This window comes from Sander lucioperca, chromosome 1, assembly GCF_008315115.2.
Source record: "Sander lucioperca isolate FBNREF2018 chromosome 1, SLUC_FBN_1.2, whole genome shotgun sequence".
In the NCBI taxonomy this organism is placed as follows: domain Eukaryota; kingdom Metazoa; phylum Chordata; class Actinopteri; order Perciformes; family Percidae; genus Sander; species Sander lucioperca.
The window spans coordinates 29,971,907-29,995,551 of record NC_050173.1 but is presented as its reverse complement, the minus strand read 5'-3'; the positions used below and the strand labels follow the sequence as shown (position 1 = coordinate 29,995,551).

General features: G+C 43.2%; 1 protein-coding gene across 10 annotated transcripts in view; it reads right to left on the bottom strand.

The window, feature by feature from the left end:
• The window catches only part of dlg3 (discs, large homolog 3 (Drosophila)), a 90,159-nt gene that overhangs the window by 3,795 nt on the left and 62,719 nt on the right, over positions 1-23,645 (bottom strand). For 6 of the 10 annotated variants that reach the window (XM_031302954.2, XM_031302950.2, XM_031302951.2 and 3 more), the window contains 12 exons: positions 17,567-17,723; positions 17,003-17,105; positions 9,797-9,911; positions 7,852-8,028; positions 7,670-7,745; positions 6,987-7,086; positions 5,480-5,521; positions 5,241-5,291; positions 2,057-2,158; positions 1,795-1,967; positions 1,417-1,526; positions 1,222-1,313 (listed from right to left, as the gene is read on the bottom strand). In XM_031302954.2, coding sequence (XP_031158814.1) covers positions 1,222-1,313; positions 1,417-1,526; positions 1,795-1,967; positions 2,057-2,158; positions 5,241-5,291; positions 5,480-5,521; positions 6,987-7,086; positions 7,670-7,745; positions 7,852-8,028; positions 9,797-9,911; positions 17,003-17,105; positions 17,567-17,723 — 1,298 coding nt within the window. Of the gene's footprint in view, positions 1-1,221; positions 1,314-1,416; positions 1,527-1,794; positions 1,968-2,056; positions 2,159-5,240; positions 5,292-5,479; positions 5,522-6,297; positions 6,344-6,986; positions 7,087-7,669; positions 7,746-7,851; positions 8,029-9,796; positions 9,912-15,531; positions 15,920-17,002; positions 17,106-17,566; positions 17,724-19,301; positions 19,472-23,437; positions 23,564-23,645 lie in introns of those variants that run through there. The other 4 variants (XM_031302961.2, XM_031302958.2, XM_031302956.2 and 1 more) reach the window with 4 other exon arrangements.

Genomic DNA, 23,645 nt, shown 5'->3' with positions numbered 1-23,645 from the left:
ACACGCGGATAGCTCAAAATGCGTACAGATAACAAAACACGCCACAGAAAGTGGCGTGTGGGGCGGCCTCTGGCTCACCCAGTAAGAGCGTTCGCCCCATGTTGGCTGAGTCCTGCAGCGGCGCAGGGTTTGAATCTGACCTGCTGCCCTTTGCTGCATGTCATCCCCCATCTCTCTCCCCCTTTCATGTCTATCCACTTTCAAATAAAGGGAAAAGCCCCAAAAAAATAATCTTTTGAAGAAAAGTGGCGTGTATGTTTACGCGAAGTCATGATGTCACGTTGTCCGAACTGGAGTTAGATAATTAATCGGCAACAATTTTGATAATCAATTTTCAGTTGTTAACCGAAGCAAAAATGCCAAATATTTTTTTTTTTTTTTTAATGTGAATTTTCTGTGTTTAAAGCATGTGCGTAGTTTCTGTCTCCCCCATGAGGAATTCTAAGTAATGACAACAAAACTGTCGGCGTGTCCACATGATACAAGCCTTCCGTGATCGCGCACCCCCCCCCCCTGTTTAAGAAAAACACGGACACTTCAGAAGAGGTAATTATCTTCACTCGAGTTTCTGTGCACGAAAGTCACCGGATGACACAATCTTCTGAACATGGCCATACTGAGAAATAAGGAGAGAGTTGTGTGGAGATGATAGTCTTAATTAGCTTTGTAGCAACTCATTTGGCAATGGCTTGAATGTAACGGACGTTCATTAATATAAAAAAGTTACGCACTAAAGCTTTAAGCATTAAAATTTTTTATATATTTAGGTTTGAGACTGTTGATCGAACAAAACAAGACATCTGAAGACGTTACTTTGGGCTCTCAGAAATTGTGATGGGAAACTTCTTTTCACATAGTAAAATTAATTTACAAATAAATCAACAACAAAAAATCAATTTGAGCTGAAACGATTAGTTGGTCATCAGGTAGATGATCGACAGTAAATTAGTCTGAAACTTTTTTCATAAATCAATTTACTGTTTGAAGTAATTTTTCAAGGCCAAAGTGCCAAACATCTGGCGCCAGCCTCCCTGTTGGGAAGTGTTACTGCTTGTCTTGTGTAATGGACAGACAGCAGCAAACTGAATATCTTTGGGATTTTCTTCAATTTTCTTTTTTCAACTAATTAATCGAGAACATAGACCGATTACATTTAATTAAGAAAAATCATTAGCCACAGCCCAAATCAGAACTACAAAGCAAAAGGGCAGTGAGACCAACCTGTGAAATACTCTCCAAAGTCTTGCTCCAGCTTAACTGCCTTGTCAAAGACTTTATTGGCCTGCTCGTACGTCTGCCTCTTATTCATTTCCCTGAAAAAGACAAGTAGCTGTGGTTAGTATCACAGACTTATCACTCATATCTTAAACTACAGTATGTATAAAAAAAAAAAAAAAAAAAAAAGCTCAAACTTACATTAGGGCTTCAATGGATTTTGGTTTAATAAAGATGGCAATCGGATAAAGTTGTGCTTGCTGCAGTCGTTTTATGGCATTCCCAGACACATCCAGAATGCAGTGTTTCCCCTGTTGGCAGGTAGAGATATGCTTCGTTAAAAAAATACTAGAAAGTTCTAGATTTCTGTCACACAAGTAGGCCACATAGGATTAATTGTGGTTCTTGTAATGCTGCAAAAATGACTACTGCAAACTAATAATTTGGTAGAACATTAAATTACAAAGGTCTGCTTTCCGATTTAGCAGGAAACCTTACATTCCTCTGGTTACATTCCAAATACACCAAACCCAATGTGGTAACCCAATCGCACAGAGCAACACAAGCCTCGGTGCCTACCCTCTCAGCCACAGTTCTGACAGACAAGATGCTCGTCCCGTAGAGGTTCTCATTGAACTGCCCAGCCTCAATGAATTTATTATCCTGAATGTCTTTCTCCATTTGTTCTCGCGATCCCACAAAGTGGTAGTCCTGGCCGTCCATCTCGTTCTCTCGCCTCGGACGAGTCGTATCTGCAGAAGGGGAACGGAACAAGTTTATTTTTATCACTGCTGGTATGTTTAGTTGCACTGTCTGGATCTGCTTGTTGCTGTAAACTCACGGGGTACACAGGAGCCAAACTTGTGGGGAAACTCAGAGATGAGGTCATCATTAACTCTGTCCTTCATGGGGCCCAGTATGATCACAGGCCTTGTGTAGTGGACTGCATTGGAGACGAAGAACTTAAGGTGAGGATACATGTAGAAATGTACAATGCACATAGTTTGACTTATGCTATACGTTTTTAGTAGGGATGCACAATATATCGGCAATCACGTTGGTATCGGCAGATATTTGGCATTTCTTTATATATCGGCAGCGGTCCGATGAGCAAAAGTGGCCTGATGTCAACAACCGATGATTATTTCCGTCTAGCTGCCGGTGTGTGTCAGGGCGGCGCTGGTGTGGGTGTTTGTTTTTTGGCGACAAACACACACCCACACCCACACAGGATTTACTTGCTGAAGTGGAGACGGTAACGTCTGCGGTCTGAGGGCTTTTCACGGTGAAAAATCAAGACACGCGAGTGCAGTGTGCAATGCTTGCAAGGTCGAAGTATTGCGAGGAGGACGCCGTGTAAAATCCTTAACACCACCAATTTGATCACTCATATGAAGAACTGCCATCACAAACAATTTCAGGAGCAAACTACTAGCACACAGCATAAACACAAACAGTGGCAGCTACAGTCCACACGTTAGCAAGTGTGCGGGGAAGAGAGATGGAGAGAAAAAGAGAGAGAGGGAGGTGTGTGTGTGTGTGTGTGTGTGTGTGTGTGTGTGTGTGTGTGTGTGTGTGTGTGTCGGTGAGTTAGCAGAAACGCTATAGCTGTGAATGTAGCAGCGCAGTCTGTGTACAGTTTATCTGTCGGTGAATAAATGCTGCCACTCCTCGAGACCCAAGCCAAGTTCCCGTGTCTTGCATGATAGCTGCTGGTTAAAGAAAGTGAAGTGGGACTGCCGGCACGGAGTTTGCGACAACTTCAGCTCAGGCTCACTAACTTAGGCTTCGGTGGACCAGCTATTCTGATTTTAGTGACAAGCCACTCCTCCAAGTTTTCCTTTAGTGATCTCTCCCTCGCCAACCTTGATTAGTCATGAAACCTAAAACAGGATATTTGTGTTCCTCAGTTATTGTTCTATGATCCAAACTTTTTCACAGATGTGCGGTAAACTGGACTTTCAATAAGTTTCATCACTTTCAGCACATTAGCTAAAACTAACACTGTTAATTACTTCAAGTTTGCAGCTCAGAAAACATATGGAGCTTGGTTTTACTTATAAATAAAATGTGGCACTGGCATATAATCTATGTCTGTCTACATTTGCTAAAAGATACATTTATGGTAGAATCAAATGTTGTTGGTCTTGTTTAATGTCTATCTACAAAAAATAAAATTAAGTAGGTAAAAGTAGTACAGGAGAGAGACTGTGTTCTGTGAAATAAAAAAAGATGTGTGTGAGTGTGTGTGTGTGTGTGTGTGTGTGTATACAGTGAGGAAAATAAGTATTTGAACACCCTGCTATTTTGCAAGTTCTCCCACTTAGCAATCATGGAGGGGTCTGAAATTAACATCGTAGGTGCATGTCCACTGTGAGAGACATAATCTAAAAAAAACAATCCAGAAATTACAATATATGATTTTTTAACTATTTATTTGTATGATACAGCTGCAAATAAGTATTTACCTGTCTATCAGCTAGAATTCTGACCCTCAAAGACCTGTTAGTCTGCCTTTAAAATGTCCACCTCCACTCCATTTATTATCCTAAATTAGATGCACCTTTTTCAGGTGTCTTTAGCTGCATAAAGACACCTGTCCACCCCATACAATCAGTAAGAATCCAACTACTAACATGGCCAAGACCAAAGAGCTGTCCAAAGACACTAGAGACAAAATTGTACACCTCCACAAGGCTGGAAAGGGCTACGGGGAAATTTCCAAGCAGCTTGGTGAAAAAAGGTCCACTGTTGGAGCAATCATTAGAAAATGGAAGAAGCTAAACATGACTGTCAGTCTCCCTCGGACTGGGGCTCCATGCAAGATCTCACCTCGTGGGGTCTCAATGATCCTAAGAAAGGTGAGAAATCAGCCCAGAACTACACGGGAGGGTCAATGACCTGAAAAGAGCTGGGACCACCGTTTCCAAGGTTACTGTTGGTAATACACTAAGACTTCATGGTTTGAAATCATGCATGGCACGGAAGGTTCCCCTGCTTAAACCAGCACATGTCAAGGCCCGTCTTAAGTTTGCCAATGACCATTTGGATGATCCAGAGGAGTCATGGGAGAAAGTCATGTGGTCAGATGAGACCAAAATAGAACTTTTTGGTCATAATTCCACTAACCGTGTTTGGAAGAAGAAGAATGATGAGTACCATCCCAAGAACACCATCCCTACTGTGAAGCATGGGGGTGGTAGCATCATGCTTTGGGGGTGTTTTTCTGCACATGGGACAGGGCGACTGCACTGTATTAAGGAGAGGATGACCGGGGCCATGTATTGCGAGATTTTGGGGAACAACCTCCTTTCCTCAGTTAGAGTATTGAAGATGGGTCGAGGCTGGGTCTTCCAACATGACAATGACCCGAAGCACACAGCCAGGATAACCAAGGAGTGGCTCTGTAAGAAGCATATCAAGGTTCTGGCGTGGCCTAGCCAGTCTCCAGACCTAAACCCAATAGAGAATCTTTGGAGGGAGCTCAAACTCCGTGTTTCTCAGCGACAGCCCAGAAACCTGACTGATCTAGAGAAGATCTGTGTGGAGGAGTGGGCCAAAATCCCTCCTGCAGTGTGTGCAAACCTGGTGAAAAACTACAGGAAACGTTTGACCTCTGTAATTGCGAACAAAGGCTACTGTACCAAATATTAACATTGATTTTCTCAGGTGTTCAAATACTTATTTGCAGCTGTATCATACAAATAAATAGTTAAAAAAATCATACATTGTGATTTCTGGATTTTTTTTTTTAGATTATGTCTCTCACAGTGGACATGCACCTACGATGACAATTTCAGACCCCTCCATGATTTCTAAGTGGGAGAACTTGCAAAATAGCAGGGTGTTCAAATACTTATTTTCCTCACTGTATATATATATATATATATATATATATATATATATAGGCATCAGCCAAAATGAGCCAAAATGAGTTTAAAAATATCAGCATATTGAATATCGGCCAAAATCCAATATCATGCATCCCTAGTTTTTAGTAAATTGTGGAGAAGTGATTCACTCACTTTCCTGTCGAATGACTGGCTCATAGGAAAGAATCGTGTCCTCCTGTCCCTCTGTAATAGCACAAAGCAAAATCATCAGAAAGTTTACATCTTATTTAAAGAAACACAATAAAAGTCCTGGCTGATAAAAACGCAAAGGGGAATATTATACAGATGTCATTTCACAGGTAAATTTAAGAACATGTTATTCATTTATGTGGCCATGGTAAAACAAACCATGAGAAATTAAGGGGACTCACTCGAACTGCTTTCACTGTCACTTGTGTTGGACGTCAGGCATTCTGCAAAAGCACAAGAGAGGGAGTTGCAGATCATTTAAAAAACAACTCAATTCAAATAAATAATGGTACGGGTGAAAATTATTTTCACCTGCCTCAACAGCATTAGGGGGAAAAAAGCATGTTGTTTCTCAACATCTGGGCCATTAAAAAAAGATAAATAAAGAAGAAAGCAGAAGTATTGTTTGATGTGGCAGCCATGCTCTCGCAATATTAGGGAAGTGGTTTTAGGTGCAAGCAATAGGAAATTAAGTGTTTCCTGTGACAATATCCCAAATGACCCCCAACTCCCTGGCCAATGTTTCCTATTGCTAGATCTGTGCCTGTGGCAGCGGATCTCATATCAGGGAAAGACAAAGAAAACATACAGGCATTACGCCGTCCACAGGAGGGAGGCAGGAGCTGGCTGACTCAGGGGAACTGGAGGGAAAAAGTGTTTCCAACCAGGCATAACAACACTCCGCTCTGGTGACAGATATATTCCAGCTCTCTGTGACCTTATCTGACAAAACTCTGCTAAACAGTTATTGTAAAGACCCCATGAGACACTCAGAATAAGTGTAATGCTCACTCACCATCCCTTGGGAATGCACATTTTATGTGTACTGTGAATCTGAGTTTGCGTGTGTGTGTTGTGTGTGTGAGCCCGCACATAGGTCTGTGTGTGTGTCACGCTAAATGTGTGTGGTTTAGCATTCCCAGCTGGGTCTGCAGTGACAAAGCATTTTTTTTCTGAGCTCAGGGGACAGCTGCTTGACACAGTACAACCACACACTTACTCAAACTCTTTGATCCATAAAAGTCATCGCTTAACCCTGGGAAGTCCTAGATGTCCCGACAGGTGAGAGCAGAAACCAAGAGAAGAGAGCAGACAGGAAGAAGAAGAGGTTAGTGAGAGTTGGGGCAGAGAGGGAGAGGAGTGCTGTGTAGTGCTCGCCAGGCCCACTGACACATGGCGCTGTGCTGTACTCATTAAGCCTGAGCCCCACTTTGTTCATAGTAAGCCACGGCCTTTCAATTACACAAGTCCAATCCCATTAAAATGGGATTTTGACCTGTTAAGTGTTAAAGCTTCAGTCCAGTTAATGAGATTCTTCTTGTTGTGGGTCAGTGACTGACTGGAGAATTGATCAGGACTTATACAAGGAGTAGCATCACGGTGTAAGAAGGCCAGTGTGTTAATGCAGCCAAGCACACACACACACGCACAGCTGGCAGCACACACTCCTCTGGAGCCCATAGACAGATGCACAGACACACCAGAGAGAGCCCCATATCTTCAGCCTGATGCCGGCTCAGCATGTGGGGCATCTCTCTGGGACAGTGAGAAAGGGATGAGAGTGGTGCCATCACACAAACCATCCCTGGAGGTGAGTGGAAAGATGAAAGTTGAGAGACAGAACGGAAGCATGAAGGGGATAGGACAAAAACAACACCACCCCCCCTCGATCACACAGCTGGTACTCACGTTCAGACTCCACCAACTCCTGCACAATATTCTCCTTGCTCTTGTAAAACGGGAACTTGCGTGAGAGGTTGAAGCTTTTTTTGCGCTTTACTTTGACTGGCTGCTTGTCGATGTGTGGGTGAGAAGGGGCAACGAGGGGGTGAAAACAAAAACAGAATGGGTTTCAATGAGGGTACTCAACACCCATGCAAAAAAAAACAAATGAAATGCAAACAAACAATGCACATCAGATAATGAAAATGAGAAGCTGGGTGAAAATGAATGGCATATCAATGTGAAGTAAACAGAAGTCCGTTTATCAACTTAAACATGTACCATTTTCATTCAATTTAATCTGCTTGCATTATAGATGATACAGACAACATTTACAGCTGATTTATCCATCTGCAAATTACATCTGACAGATCGGCCTCTGACAAACGTGCAGACATTTTGTAAGTGCATATTTCTTGATATCACTGAGTGCACGAGCTGTGGAGGTTACAGGGCCCTCACATCTCCACGGAGCTTCTGTGTAATCTATACAGTAATATGAGCGCTTTTTGTGCTCGCTTCAGTGAGCAGGTGCTGGTCTCTTTCCCACACTCAGGGGGAAGTAGGCCATCTCCCTGGGAGCCCAGCAGCAGCACTGAAGGCAGCCTCTCTGGCACCAGGGCAAGGAGCAGCTGGCCCTCTACACTTACCCTGTTGGACTCAATCATGCCTGTCCTGGCGTGGAACTTGACTGTTTTTAACCTGGCCCGCTCTTTCTTCTCAACTCTGAGGGGGGGAAAGAAAGCGAAAGGGAAATACGTTTAGGCTGGGCATGAATGGTAGTAGTCACATTAGCTTTGTCTGGCACACTATGAATGAAGTGTGAGTGTACCTTTTCTTGCTCGGAATGACCCCAATCTGCTCGCTTTCTCCATGTGGCGTGACCAGCCTCGCCTGCCACCACTCGTCATCAGAAGCGTTTATGACATGAAGGATATCCCCATAAGAGAAGCTCAGGCCTTGGCTGGGCAGGCAGCTGTCCCTCGTTCGATCATAATCAAACAAAGCTCTGCAAAAACCAAGGCTTGGGTTACTCCTTCCTTCCTTTTATCTTGAATATGTGTGTAGAGATTCCACATGCACCAAGATCAAATTACTCCATACGTGGCACAAAATGGCAGCTATGAATTTCCTGTATTACATTATTTGTTGCTTATTCAATTATTTTACATTGCTTGCATGTGGGCTGTGCCTTTACTATTATTAACAATATGTGGAAATAAAGATGACAATGTAACACCTGGTGAAAGTCTTCTTATGTCTGTGTAACCATACAAACATAAGGTGGAAAGCAATGTCACATCTTATTTCTGACAACACGACAATTTAAAGCATGCTCTTCACGTGCTTCCACTTGACATTTCTAACTGCTGTTACATAGCTACATACTTTCCACTACAGACGTTCACTGTTTATTGTTCTGCTGAATGCGTCACTATCTTGTCAGACAGGTAAACCCAGTCATTTCTAGAAAGGTATTAACACCTGCTTTACAGGTTTTAACTTTACTTGACCTACAAGCCTATATCTACAGGTCATATACCATGGTCCAGTGGACAGATATGTTATGGCCAAAAAACCCCACCCCCCCAGTTAAAGATTTTGGCTGAAGTATTCCTGCCAACTGAAACTGCAGCTGGCAATATGTAAACAGTGCTACTGAAACTGTCATGATGCAATCTAAGCTTAACTGCTTGTGCGCTTAACAGGAAAACAAGGGCACTTTTAACAAAGGTTGATGAGTGATAGTCAAATTCCTAACCTTAACCATGTTATAGCACCTTGGCACACTTAGAGAGTTTCGGAGAGTATGTGAACACATGTGACTGTTTTAATTTTATTTCTAAGAACACGTTAAAGGCCCGACGCCTCCACATTCCTGAGGCTGGGCTGGGAGGACATGGTTGCTCTTGCATCACCTGGCTAGCTAGACAGCTTTTCCAACATAACTGTGGGCTTTATCACCCGCACAGGAGCAGCCTAGGCTCTACATGCTTCATAGGAGCCAGCCTATAAGAAAGGCATGAGTCAGACTGGTTAACACTCCTCTCTCTACAGCGGGCGTCTGATGAGATAACACCTATATACTCTTGATATATCAGTGTACGGTCCATTGCTGTTGAACTTGGGCTAGTAAAGTAAATATTAGGCTTAGATTGAGAGAAGCACATTAGTGCTTCAGTATAAATATGGCGAAGCCCTTGAACCATATGGAGTTACATCACACAGTCCTTTCACCTTGACCCCTGTGAGTCCTGTGAGTTCTGCTTTTATGTGAGCAGAAGGATGCCACCTGTTTTAATTCCTAAATGAGCCTCCATCCAGTTTGGCAACCGTCCCAAAGTGTCATAACACAGGTCCCTTCGACAAGCCCCACTGTAAATCTACATTACACAAAGTAGAGTCAATGTCATATGTGGCATTACAACAACAACAACAACAACAACAGGGGGTGCCTGTCCATCACATTTATGATGGTGATGAATTGTATCAACCCAATGCCTTAGATTAAATGTCACGCTACAAATAGCTTAGTGTGAAGAATCGTGTTTTATCTTATGATCTATGCAATATACGTCATGCTGCTGTACTCGGACAGTGTGGCTGCTTTTTGACTACGTGCTTTTAAGGCTTTATTTCCCCCACAGGCAGGTAGAGTTTTATTAAGCAAGAGTGACTATTTTGACTACAGATCTTAGAATATCATGTTGTGAGTGCAACCATGACTTTGTGTCAGTGTCAGTGTGTGTCAGTGTGTGTGTGTGCTCCATCTTTACCTGACATAGAGGGAACGTTTCTCACTGGTGCGCAGGGAGCCTGATCCTGAGCTCATGCTGCTGTTCATCATCTGCTCCCTCAGGTCGTGGATCTTGGACTCAAAGCGACTATACTCTGCATTGGAGGGAACAAACAAAACAAGCAGTGTCAAAAATAGGTCCTCGAGCATATATAATGCCAGCTTAGGCTTAACAGTTGATATACCCAAGGTTAAGGTGGTATCGAACATGTCAAATAAAGAGGCCAAAAGAGAGTTGGACTCTGCTCTCTTGTTTCACTGGTAAACTGTTGGAGATCTCTGTGTCTCAGTTGGCACTGCAGTGAGCCGGAGCGAAGAGAGGAAAGGTTCAGCGAATCCTTAGGCTGATTAATGACCCCAGGAACAGATGGTTTATCACAGATCTGCCTTACACATCCAGTAATGTCTCATGTCAGGTAATTAATTACACAGATTAATTAAGTTCAACATGGGCTCTTTAGTGTGGTTAAAAAAAGGGAAGGCCTCCAACAATTTCAAATGCATGACCATTTGTCATAGGTGTGTAAATCCAGTTGCTGCTCTGGAGCACAGGGATGATATATGAATCCGCCTGGACTTCCTCGTTAAGAATGCTCTCATTAGCCCGCTGTGCGCAGCGAGCTCTGTGCCCAGGCTGCTGGAACAAGCTAGGCCACCGCAGCACACAGCACACGGCTAGATAAACAGACCGGCAGATGCAGCTAGAAAAACAAGTAGGCTAGGTTGCTCATGTGATCACACAAAGGAGCTGTTGGGACCACACAAAAAAAGCAGCAGTGTGAGCAACCAATTTTTGTCTTATATCTAAATGTTAAAATATTCTTTACACTGCTGATAAAAAGAAAGTAATCTCAGTTAGAATTAGTTTGCAGAGCTGCACTAATGAATTTAGCTGTATGCAATAAACAAGAATTTCATTGTTAATGGCATGTAATAACGTACACTTTAGTGTCAATGACACAACATATGTATGTCTTGATCATAATTAGCCTATAAAAGAACCAGTGTGAGAGAGTATTGTCCACATTTATTCCACACGTCTCTTTTGCCTTCATGGCTCGACTCCTACCTTACTGTACAGCTTAATCATCCATAGCTGGCAACACTTCCTGTAACGTGAACAACAAGAGATCAAAGTCCAGAGTCTGTCCAGCAAGCCTACAAGTAGCCGTAAAAAAAAAAAAAAAAGAATGCCTCCAAATATTATTTAGCAGAAGTTAGTCCAAGCTCCCGGAAAATTCTGGGCAGGTGCAAAAACAAGCTTCAGGTCGCTGAACTCTAACCTCCTGCCGAAACCTAAAGGGGATTCAAAGCAAACACACATCCCGCCCCGGGCATGGTGCCAGCTCTCCACCCTGGTCTCTGCTAAAAGGGTTAACAATACAACAGGGTGTCACTGCAAGGTGAGGTAACCAGACACCGCCTGACTGGCTGTAACTAAGAGCAACGTCCTAGCACTCATAGAACAGGGACGGCACATTTGGAAACAGACAGCCATTCAGACTAGTCCACTTGGTTCTCAGGCACAGGAGAAAACGGCAATGCTCTGCTTCACAATAACCCCAACCTGAAAGGCTGGCTGAGAGCTGTGCCGGTGAGATAGTACTATGAGTAGCACAGGTGGAAGGGCTAAATGCTTTGCTTGTTCACATTCCTAACGTCCCAATGATTCAGCTAAACACTGTGGACATTCAAGAGGAGCAGGACGAGCACTGAACTACCATCAGCTTTAGGTCTCTGTTGGGAGTTAGGTTGGGAATCATAAGCTAAACCATAAATTGCTGCCGCGCCTTCTTGACGACATCAGCATAAAGCAATTTCATCAACACAATATAATAAATCTCTGATCAACTTGCAGCACTTACTTTCTTTACAATAAAGTGCTTTCAGTTTCCATTCATTTTAAAGTCAGATGATGAGGAAGTTTACACCTGTTACACAGAAAATGTAGGATACTCCCAGTACTACTGTTATACTGGAGAATGAGTATCACAACAGTGCCACAGGAGAACGATACATTATACTGAAAGCTAAGTTCTGTATCAACTGCTGGTTACACATTATACAGTATATTGAGCACATGGAGTAACGGTATTGGAAATAAATCTTTCAGAAGTGTGCCTGGATTGTGAGGAAATCAGATCAGGAAACTAATACAAATCAATATAACAAGCAGCGTCAGCTAAATGACATGTAATGTAAAAATCAAAGTCGCAATTGTAACAGCAACATTCAGTCCTCAGATCACTCACAAGTAGGGATGCAAATTTAAGCAATTCCTTAACTAATTCTGGCAACGTTAATGAATTGTGATTGATGACTGATGTCACTAAAAATTGGGGGCCATTGTGGCTCAACTTAAGGCGCTGCCCATGAACCGCATTGTCCCTCGGTTCGCATCTGGCCTGGGACCTTTGCTGCATGTCATTCCTCCCCTCATCTCATTTCCCGTCATCTCATTACTGTCAGACATCTGATTAAAAATAAAAGCTTAAAAAAACAAAAAGGGTGTTTTTACCTCACGGAAGTTGACAAGGTTTATCATCTATAGCTACCTCTACTATATCCCAAGTAAACTGGGTATTCGCCTCGGAAATTAACTAACACCTGTGAATTATAAAAATAAAATGGAAATGAAAAATGAAAATGTGGGCCGTTAATTAACAAAATTCTGCACAACTTGCCTTTTATATTTGATAGAATATGTTTTGGATGGACATGCAGGGCACTCAAATATTCTCAAACCTATTCTTTTATCAACGATTAGGGCTGAAACCTACTAGCCTGGTCCTACCAGACTCTGGTACATTTCATTTGTACAGAGAGTCTGGCCACTCTCCATTGACAAGTGACGTCGCATCGCTAGCGTTCACCTTAGCCAACTCCTTCACAACTAACTTTTCCTGAACCCCGTGGGGAGGAGGGCCACAACATCACGGCCACCAACAAAACTCAGCAAAGATTGTTCTTGCTCGGGCTTTAATTTCTGGATATTCGGCAGCGTTGCCACAACGGACCGAATGGCTTCGCTCGCATCTTTCTCCGCCGCCATTACGGAACTCACCGAATGTTACAGAACCTCAATGTCATCGTTCTCAGCCACTCCCTCTGTTCGCTGATTGGACCGGTAAAGATTTGACCGGAGAAAACCCAAGAATATACCGCATACCCAGACGTAGTACAAAAGGAAAATGAAAATTGAGTGGAAGTACGTAGGAGGGCGGAGCCAGGCTAGAAACCTACAGCAGCAAATGCTTATATAAAGTAGACATATGCTAAATTATCTGATGACACAGCAAGTGTTACTGACTTTTATGAGAACATAATTATAGCTACCTGGTAAAGAATGATTCATATTTGCCATGTCTATTAATACATTTTTGACTAATCGAACTCTTTACAGTGATTAACCCAACATCAATTATTCATTAACAGTACATCACTACTCACAAGCACACCAATGAAATGCTGGGAAACGGGAGTCCACAATTATTAACGATTAAACTCTTAACTCCCTTAAAGCACTTAATACACAAGAGCTAGCCTATATTTTTAGGAGTGACCCACAGGAAGAAAAGACAGCTAATAGAAACTGGGTCTATTCTATATCTCTCACTGTGTGTCCTCATTAGTTGTACAGCTTTTTTTATTATTTTTTTTGGGGGGGGGGGGCAGTCGCTTCTCTTTTGATCCAGTTATGCAACACAGCAGGCATGTACTTGTAATGTGAGAGTGTGTTATGTTCTCAGGGATAGTCGAGCCAGCGCAGAGACACACACCCTAACCAATAATACACTGCAGGAGGAACATGTAGACCCTGGCTTCACTATTTCTACAAACTTCTGTCATGCGCATTGGTGTGAGTTTGCTGAGGGGCCATTGAGTTTAACATTTCCTCCACAGCCCTCCTCCCATTTCCTACATGCAAAGATTTTTGTGTAATTACACTCCTTGACAGTGGGGCAAGGCAGCATGTGGATGTACACCCCTCACTTCCATTCCTTCCAGCTGAATGCGAGAAGACTTGGTGATGCTCCAGTTAGCCACTGAGAGTCGGGGTGGGGGGGTGGGTGGGTGGGTGGGGCTCCTTATCCTTCTGCAGCTTGTGAGCTCTGTTGGGGCTTCTTGTAGTTTTCAGTGCTGGCCTTCCATCAGAGGTCTGTGGACGCCCAGGCCCCGGCATCTGAGAATACTCTCCAGGCAGTTTGCCCTGCATACACCAGCATTCACCCTCCACTTCCTCCCCCTGACTGACTGTCTGTACATCTCACTGGGGGTTCCTCCTGCTCCAAACTCAAACGAACGACATGTCGCACACCACTTTAGTATGCCAGCAGAATTACTGGCGACAGATCGCAGGTCACCAGTGGGGATGCAGGAAGTCAATCATTTGCCAGCGCTCGGCTTGTGTGTTTTGAGTAGTTAAGCATTGTATACAAAACAGATAGGTGTCCTTCACTGGGTTACAAAGGGGGCACAGAGCTGAAAGCATGATTTGATATGGAAAACAAAGGTTCCCTTCAACTAACCACGTCATTATTGAAGATGCTGCCTGATTGGCCTGTGAGACAACATGAACTCACATGGACAAAAATGAAGCATTATAATAGTATTAAAAAAAGTATATGTAGCAGAAAGAAAACCTCTATCACCACTCTGTCAGTTTTGATCTCAGCATGTGTCTTTCTTTAGCTTTGCCCCATGCCAATTGACTGATCTTGTCCCACCTCCATTCCAATGACCTAGGAGAGTTATTGGACATTAAAGGCTTGTGTTTTATTGAAAGAATTTTTTTTTTTTCGAGAGAGAGGAATATGGGGTGTGAGCATGCTACAACGTATGCCCCTTCACATTCCTGTCATAGTCCAACCTGAGAACTCAGCCTTGATCTAATGCTCACAATATCCTCCCCATTGTTGTTATAGCATTACTGCAGCATGCTCAAGTACACAAGCAAAGAATTACAAAAAACACTGAGAAAAATGCAGCTGCCAAAGTAGCTGTAATGCAGCCAATCTACAATGTACTATTACAAAGAAATAGTGTTCCATTTTGTGAATGCTAGCCAACACATAAATTATGCTTTAGTCAGCATGAAATTGGACTTGTGGTCAGAGAGTCCGAAGTCTGGTGTGACATACAGACGTAATGTAAATGTGAAGAGGTGAGCTCACATGTGAGGTCACTGTTCAAAACCACTACCATCAAGCTGACAAACAAACACCTGTGTCCCCAAGGTTTAGGTTACAGAAGAACAGTAAAGCAACTGTTTAAAGCACCTTAATACATTCTCCTGCATATAAATTACAACATAACGCTACTTCAACTGGCCACAAGTGAGAAAAAAAACAAGTCATAAAACGTCCAGGTAATGGCAGGAATTCCCCATAGAGGTGGTTGTATTTAAGTACAGTAGGGGTGAGGCTATCACATATCTCCCGCGGTAACGTTTTAATTTCAAGGTTTATTAAAAGACTTTGAAGCCCGTGTTGCCACAACTCTTGCTTTTAGTGTCTCAGACATAAGCGGACCGTACACTCACTTTGTATAACGTTACTGTAACGTTACTAACGTTACAGGAGTAAAACTACAGGTTTCAGCTAGGAAGAGCAACAAACTACCGTCAACCTCGGTAAAGTAGCAGTAAAAATTACCTCACACAATTTGTTCCTGTTTCAACATGTCAATATTTCCGATGTTTGTTCCTTTTCTCACCTCAATCAAGTGAAACTGTGGCTTCTATTTCGCCGGTTTCTACATCAAGTCATTAGGGAGTTCATGCGGCTTCTGCTCTGCTGCTGTTGTAGTCAAGCCCATCCCCCATCCGCACAGGCTGGTAGACAGATACAAGTTGGAAGTTTTTTTTCCGTTTTCCACTGTCAGTTTAAACTCTCTTTAAACTTTCCTCTGGTGTCGTAGCTCGCGATATCCGCTTAGTGTCCTCTTTCCATCGCTGTCCGGGTTTGTGTCCACGAACAGCGGGCTCGGAGTTAGAACAGGAAGAACAACAGCGGCTCGTTTGCCCGCCTTGCAGTTGGCTCAACACTTCAGTCTGCTAACACCAGTGCCGCCCCTGAACCTGAATACTTCCTCCTACAGCAGGAGCGCTGCCCTCATTTGCAGCCAGAGCTACTAGCGCATGCCTCCATCGCCAAACCAGGTGGATCTGATGTTTCATAGCAACGTTAAAGGGGTATTCCTCAGTGGTATAGTTTAATGTATTGTAGTGGGTGTACTGTACTGTGTGTGTGTGTATATATATATATATATTGGCCAGAATCTCCCTTTTGGGGGGGGGGTGTATATCATAGTGGGGGTCCTCACCCAGGGACATATAGAGCATCAATGACTTAATTTCCTGTATTCTGATAAACTTGTATGCACCAATTTACGGTGGAAATACCTTTATATAGCCTATGTGAAGAAGAAAAACACAGATGACAATTCAAAATATAATGGAAAGTATGTTGTTGCGTGTCATTGGGCATTTTTAAGTGGGTATGTGGAAATCCTGGAGCTTTCTTAGTGGGTATACTGCGTATACCTGCCTATCACGTAGAGTACCAGTGGTGTAGTCTACGTCGTATATACCACTGGTATTCCTGTGATATAGCTGATATAGTGCTGCACTTTCTTAAAATTTGGTGGCTTTAAAAAAAAACAAACACAGTAAATGGATTAAATCAAAGCAGCAGAAGCCGAGATATCCTGACTTATTGCCTAGTGTAAGCGTCAAAAACATTGGATCCTACGTTTCTCACAATGCAATTTGACAGTGCCTTTCCCATAGAAACAGAATGAGAGTAATATAAAACATCCATGAGTAGCAGTCATTTGCTAGTTCAAGGAACGAGTTTTAAGGAACTTTATTAATTTTAGTTTATATTGTGCTCACATTCTAATAAAATTGTGTTTAATACAATAACCACAAACTAAAATAAATTAAGTATTATTTGAGCATATAAGTACATGTTGGAACTTGGAGGCAACATTGCACAGACGGTGATAGGTGGAGATCAGTAGGGCCGAACAGCAAAACAATCTGTAACAGGCTTATACTGGTTGTTTGATGGTAACTCTTTCCAGTACAGCCAATCAAAACTGAGAGTTCAAGACCCATTTTGGTGCATTATATATTTATATAGTATAAAGTGTTTATGTGTGATATGAGACAGTTTGTCCTCACCTTCAGGCCTGTACTGAGCTATGATGGTGACAGTCTGTCCAGCTCTCTTCAGCGCTGCAGCCGCCTGCTCATGTGTGGCATTCCTTAGGTTCACTCCATTCACCTGCAACAAACCAGGCACACAACAAATATTTCAGCAAGAAAACCCAGATTAGATCCTAAAGGTGTGGTGCTTGTCTAATTGTGAAGATCTGTAGAGGAAACAAATTTAGCTGGAAGCAAGCAGCAGTGAAATAAAACATACATATATTTAGAGCAAAACTGGGTTCTGAAAAAAGTTAAGAGTGAACGTCAAGGGATTTCAATATGTTATTAATTGGATACCTTATTGATTCACAAAATTCTCTTGTCTGGCAGAGCACAGCTAAGCTCCCTCAGAGTTGTTATGAATTGAATGTTTGCTCAAGGACATTTCAGCAGGGCAGATGTTTGCTGGCTTTCTAAACACTAGGCCACCTTTAATTCTATCATCATTATTCTGACAATGGGAGTTGCCTGAACTGCCTCAAACTTGTTACAGTTGTTGATGTGGCCAAACAGAAAGCTTGAGGTTGAGATACTGACCGAGAGAATCCGGTCTCCCCTCCTCAGCTCACCGCTCAGGTCAGCCGGCCCTCCTGCCAGGATGAAGGAGACGAAGATGCCTTCTCCATCCTCCCCGCCAACAATGTTGAAGCCCAGGCCTGTGGAGCCCTTGTGCAGCAACACCTTCCTTGGCTCCCTGCCAAACACAGTGACAGCATCAGGGTGAAGGGCAGAGAGAGATACAGGACCAAAACTGAAATAGAAACAGCATAAACAGAGGGGTACACAGAGGCTGTTTCAAACAACAGCCATCTTCTAGTGTGTATGATCCCACAATGTTAAGTGCTGCAAGCTGTAGGCCTGCAGATCTTTTTGTAGATACACTCTATATATATTTGAAAGTGATTGCTTTAAATAGAACATTTAAATGATTTATCTACAGGACCACTCACCAGGAACACAATGATTAAACATGTAGTAATCATGTACTAATCACATTGCTTAAAAAGATGATGTGGATTACACTGATAACACTGCAAATAGTGTATTGCTTAGATACAATGAAGGCAATAAAACAAACAGCAAACAACTAGATCCAAATGCATATTATCTGCTGACTATAGAACTTCCTGCTTTGCATGGCAATCTCATGGAAATGTACACATGTGTACACATTTAAACACCCACTCATATTAATGTACGCAGACACAATGAGCCACCCACTGCTCGACAGACCCACTCTGCTTTAGCGTTAGCCACTATGACTCATCCTCCAGCAGGCTATTCAGACTGCCTCGGTTTTAAGATGCTAGAGAGGCCAAACTGCTGCTATGGTCCAGCAAAAGCCCTCTGAGAACACACTTCACACGAGTGCACATACACATACAATTACATACGTACGTACACACACGCACACACACACGCGCACACGCGCACACACACACACACACCCTAGGAAGCCCAGCGTTGGCCACACACACACACACACACACACACACACACACACACACAGTAACACTTGCACACATACTTTATATACAAATGCACACATAATCAAACATGCACAAACATACGTAGGCATACGCACACAGAGACACACACAGTTTCCGCTCCTAACAGAAAACACTGCATGGTTCCCATTAGTGGTCTTCTCTCGCAGTACTCAGCCTGCGGTCTACAGGAACAATTCTTACTCAATCCCTAATGGCTGCGCTCTAACTTGCTGTTAAGACCATTTTCCCATCAATGGCAGCAAAGGCAGCATTCCAGACTTTCAGAATCATACCCATGACTGACTGGAAAAAGCGTTGATTACTCCACTAACAGAAATTAATAGCATCGGAAAGTCCTGAATAGTTAAACTGTTACAACAGAAAGACTTCTGGAAGTTTAACCAGACAGAAGTGTATTCATTTTAAATTAACTGCAGATACAGATGATATGTTGTTAGACCACTGAATAAGATCAATAGCAACATAGTGAGTCTGGGTCTGCAGGATTCCTTACAAGTAGTGTTTCTACAAGGCAGAATCAGGGACAGATTCAATCTGATTGTACTGACAAAGCTTAACATATTCTTTCTTTTTTCTAAAGCCGTTTAGATCTTTCTGTACCAGAGATGAAAAGCTAAAATAAAAAAATTGACAAATGGCAAATGCCTTTAAATATGCTAAAACAACGGACTTGCCTTCAAACAAGTCAAGCTTAAAATAACATTGCTTCCCATCTTGAGCTTTTCATCCCATCTCGACGAGGCACAGATCTCCATGGTTACCTTAGGATCCGGAAATGGTGCTTGCTTCTGAAAGAGCATTTCCTAACAGTGCGTTCAGGCAGGCTCCTCACCAGCGACATGGAAGATGAGATGTTGACTGTGAACATGGTGGCTATGGCACATCGCTCTTACTCCTCGACCATTCTTCCTGTCTGGCCCTTCAAAAGAGGGGCTACAATTTTAGAAGCTTCTGTGTTCGGGGCCTGGTTTTCCCTATCTCATCCTTGTGTGCTGTGATGAGAAGCAGCTCCTCTTTGGGCTGTCACAAACGCTCTCTCCCCATCATCACCAGCAAGGCAAGACTTAACACTTAACCCTAACGCTCCCATGCAAATCATCTTTGTTCAATTCAACGCACGGAGGCCAAAATCACCCTTTACTCACATCTGGAATAACCAGGACTGCATTACATCAAGTGCATTAGGACTCAGCGGATGTGTCGAACTGGAGGTTATCCAAGTTTGATCCCCTTTCACACCATGCTGTCCCCTCGTCTCTGCTCTGATGCTGCTTTGGTTCCAGCCCCCTCTTCAATACAGCACACCAGCATTCCTGTCTGTCAGTTCTGCCCTCTGGAGAATAGGCAGATTCCCAGAAGCTCCTTGCTAATTTGAGTGTAAACAAACTGAGGAGCTCATGAACTGACTTTCAGGCCTTTGATTGAACGCCCCCATCTTCTGTGACCTGTCTGCACGCTGTAAGCTAGATTTCCTCAGAGGAAAATAATGTGTAGACTACTGTGAAATATTTGGACATGTGAGGCCAGCATCTTTTTTATTATCTTATAGGAGCACTATGCATGTGTGTGTTTCTGCATGCACTGTTTGTCCATGTGAATCGCCTGGCCATTTAAATGGAAAATGGGAGTAAATTCCTACAGTTTTTAAATGGAGGCATCAAGTCCTCCTCCCTCCCTATCACAAGACCTGCCTCCCCTCCCTTCCCCCTTTGCCTTTTCATCCATGCCTGGAATGTAAACAGTTACTGAGCGGTAAAAAGCCTTTCTCTCTGCCCAGCCATTTCTCCTGTGACTCTCTTCTCTAATTTAAAACCTCCCCCCCTCCCACCGCTATATTTTCCCTGTCTGCTTCTGGGTTTTGGCTGAGGCGGTCGCAGCTCTATCCTAAAGCTGTGAATGGATATCTGGGCTGTGGGGTTCAGTGGGTCATGCTGCCCTGTACTCAGCCCAGTAATTGGCTCTGCTTGGCTGATTAATGGTGGACACTGCAGATGGACGCCATTTTCCACAGACAGACACTACGTCTCGCAGAACTTTCTCTCTCCCTTTTCCCCCGAATGGATCATATCAGCTTATGTATAGAGGCATATACTGATAAAATTAAAAAGCTCCTTTGTCTCTGTCTTTCTTTTCACTGCTTACATTTCACCAATAGATTTTCTGTGGCTGCCTCTTCTCCACAGCCTGCTATTTTCGTCTCACTTGACATAGGGAAAAATCTATTCACTGCTAAGGTGATAGACAGTTTAAGATATTTTATGCCTCTCACTGTGACTAAGAATAACATTGCAGAAGCTGAATCTGCTGTGATTTATTATATTTCAAACTCCCCTTTGTGTTTCTACAGCTTTTAAAAACGCTTAATAAAGGTAAAAGCCTTTGTCGATATTTATTTCTGAATTCTTGCGCTGACCAGTCAAAAGGTTTTGTGTTTGTGTGTGTGAATGAGACACTTTACTAGAAGCATTGTTGTGTATATCTAATATGACCAGCAGAGGGGAGCTGCTTGTTAAGTGATAGCGCACACTACTGTCACCAGTGACGGACTGGCCATCTGGAATTTGGGCAAATGCCAGAAGGGCCGCCCCCCCTATGGACCCCTATGGGCCACTACTGATAATTTGTCTTTGGTTAATTTTGATAAGTTAATTTATGCATGCAGCCACAAATATTCAAGATTGTACTGTGGCGAGGTACAGTCCATCACTGACTGTCACCACTGCACACAAGTATATTACACCAAACATGCATATTTAAACACAGAGGTTTTATCTCTTATCGAGTCCAATGTGGACAGAGACAAGGATGTACAGCACTGACATATCTCCACAAGAAGGGGGTAATATCAGATGGAGAAGGGGGAGGACGTGTCTGTGATGACACCACTGAGGGGGATGTGCAGATGGGCAGAGGGCGGATACAAGCTCTGACTCAATCCTCACAACCAGCCTGCTCCACTTCTGTGGAAGCCTGTGCTTACTACAGCATCCATCTAAATATCCCCTCCCGGTTTGAGCCAATGAGGAAGCTGCTGGGGCTGGAGGGAGGTGTCTGCTATCTGCCTGTCAGTGTGATGGAGCTGGATGCTCATCTGCTGTGATTGGGATCAAGTTGGTTGTCGGCCATGATGTCCTCCGAGACACTGTTTTCTGAAATATGCAGCGGACATGACACACAAACCCACTAGGGGCAAACAGGTGCACACATGGTAGTATAGGCCGTTCTCATTTGCACCGCTGATTTACGAGTTGTCTGGTGAGCAGGATGTATACTCAATAGGTACTCTATGTGTCCGTGTCATAATTGTGCATTGCACTTAAAGCGTGTGTATCTCCGTGTGTGCACCGTATGTGTCAGCACATTAGGAGCAAATGTCTCAGTGTACAGTATGTGTGTGTGATTGGTGCTGGCAGCATTGGTGATGAGAGGGGCAAGACCTGAGTGTACGGCCTGGTTTTCCCAGTGTGCAGATGAATCATGACAGCTGCAGGACTGTCTGCTGCTACTGGTCCGCAGGCCCGTACTGGATTATCAGGCTCTTACTCCCCCATTACATTTATGGTAACAGCCAGGCTTGGTGTTTGCATTTACATACTTAGAGCAGCAGGCAAAACATTCCAACACTGCAAAGCAGAATATTTGTGCTGGGTGGCTCCAGTCAGCCCCCCCATCCTCCTGTACTGTCCTTTAGGGTGTTTCTTAACACAACAACCTGCCTTTAGTTCCAGCCAAACTGCAACACCATAATCTGTCTTTCTCTCTCTCTCTCTCTCTCTCTCTCTCTCTCTCTCTCTCTCTCTCTCTCTCTCTCTCTCTCTTTCTCACACACAAATACAGCACACACACACACACACACACACACACACACACACACACACCCAGGAAAACACATATTGGCAACAATATATGACATGTATGGCACACAATATAAGCTACGTTCAACACAAACACATTACATAAAAGCAATGGTTCACACACAGAAACACAGGGGCATTCATCTATGAGGTGAAGCACGATGGCCAAGACTGTGGGTAAAATGTAATAAATAAAAGAAACAAAAACGTTAAACTAAATCAACAAACAGGAGGCCTTTTGCACATTTGGTAATGCCAAACACATTTCCATAAATATCATGTATTTAATTGTCCTTAGCAGTAACCACCAGCGAAAGTAGCTTGGCCCGAGATAGAGGCTTCGTTTTGTCGATGCCTCCTGACAGATGGAATTGAGCAGCTTGTGGGAGCGTGAAGCCCTTTCGGCTGCACTCCCGTGGAGATGTGTTTGTGAAGAGCAGGTACGACTCCATTTTAAACTGCAATAAACAGGGCCCTATTGTTTTAGATTCATAGATGTGAGCAAATTAGTCGAAAATTGATGACCAAATAATGAATATGGGGCAGGCCTTTGAAATTATGAAAGGGAAAAAATCTAAACAAATATACAAAGGCAAGAAATAATGAGCTAATTCTTTTTTTTTTAAGCTAATTTCTTTTAAAACATTTCAGATGTACAGTCAATTTGCTTTTATAGTATTTTGTTTTTTAGTACAATTCCTGTGAGTGTGATATGAGTCAAACACTGTCATGTCATGTCATACAAACATAAAAAGCAGCAACATACTTAGTAACAAGTAACAGCATACAAAGCAGTAAAGACATGAGGTGAGGAAACATTTACATGCAAACATAGAGACAGAAAACTAAAAGAAGTCTGTTGCCATCTTTCTCCTCTCAGTCTATTTCGTCTGCTTGTATAATTTGTGCACAAATGTGGCTCAGCATACTACTGTTGAGGCAATAGTCCCGCTTTGGCCCTACTCCTGTCTGATGCCAGATCCAGATGCTAAGCTATACAGAGGAGGGTTAGCTAAGCAAGGCGTGATGGACTAGGTTAGTACCTGCCAGAGAAGGGGAGTGGACCTTGGCACAAGGGAGCAGAGGAAGGACAGAAGCCTCTGTAGAGGGCCTGGGGCACCTTGATGTCCCCAGGTTTGTGGATGACACTGTAAATAGGTTCAGCTCTGCTGTGGGGTACAGGAATCACAGTGAACGGGACAAGTGTAGGACACATATAAAGCACACATACCAACAAAGATGCGACAAATG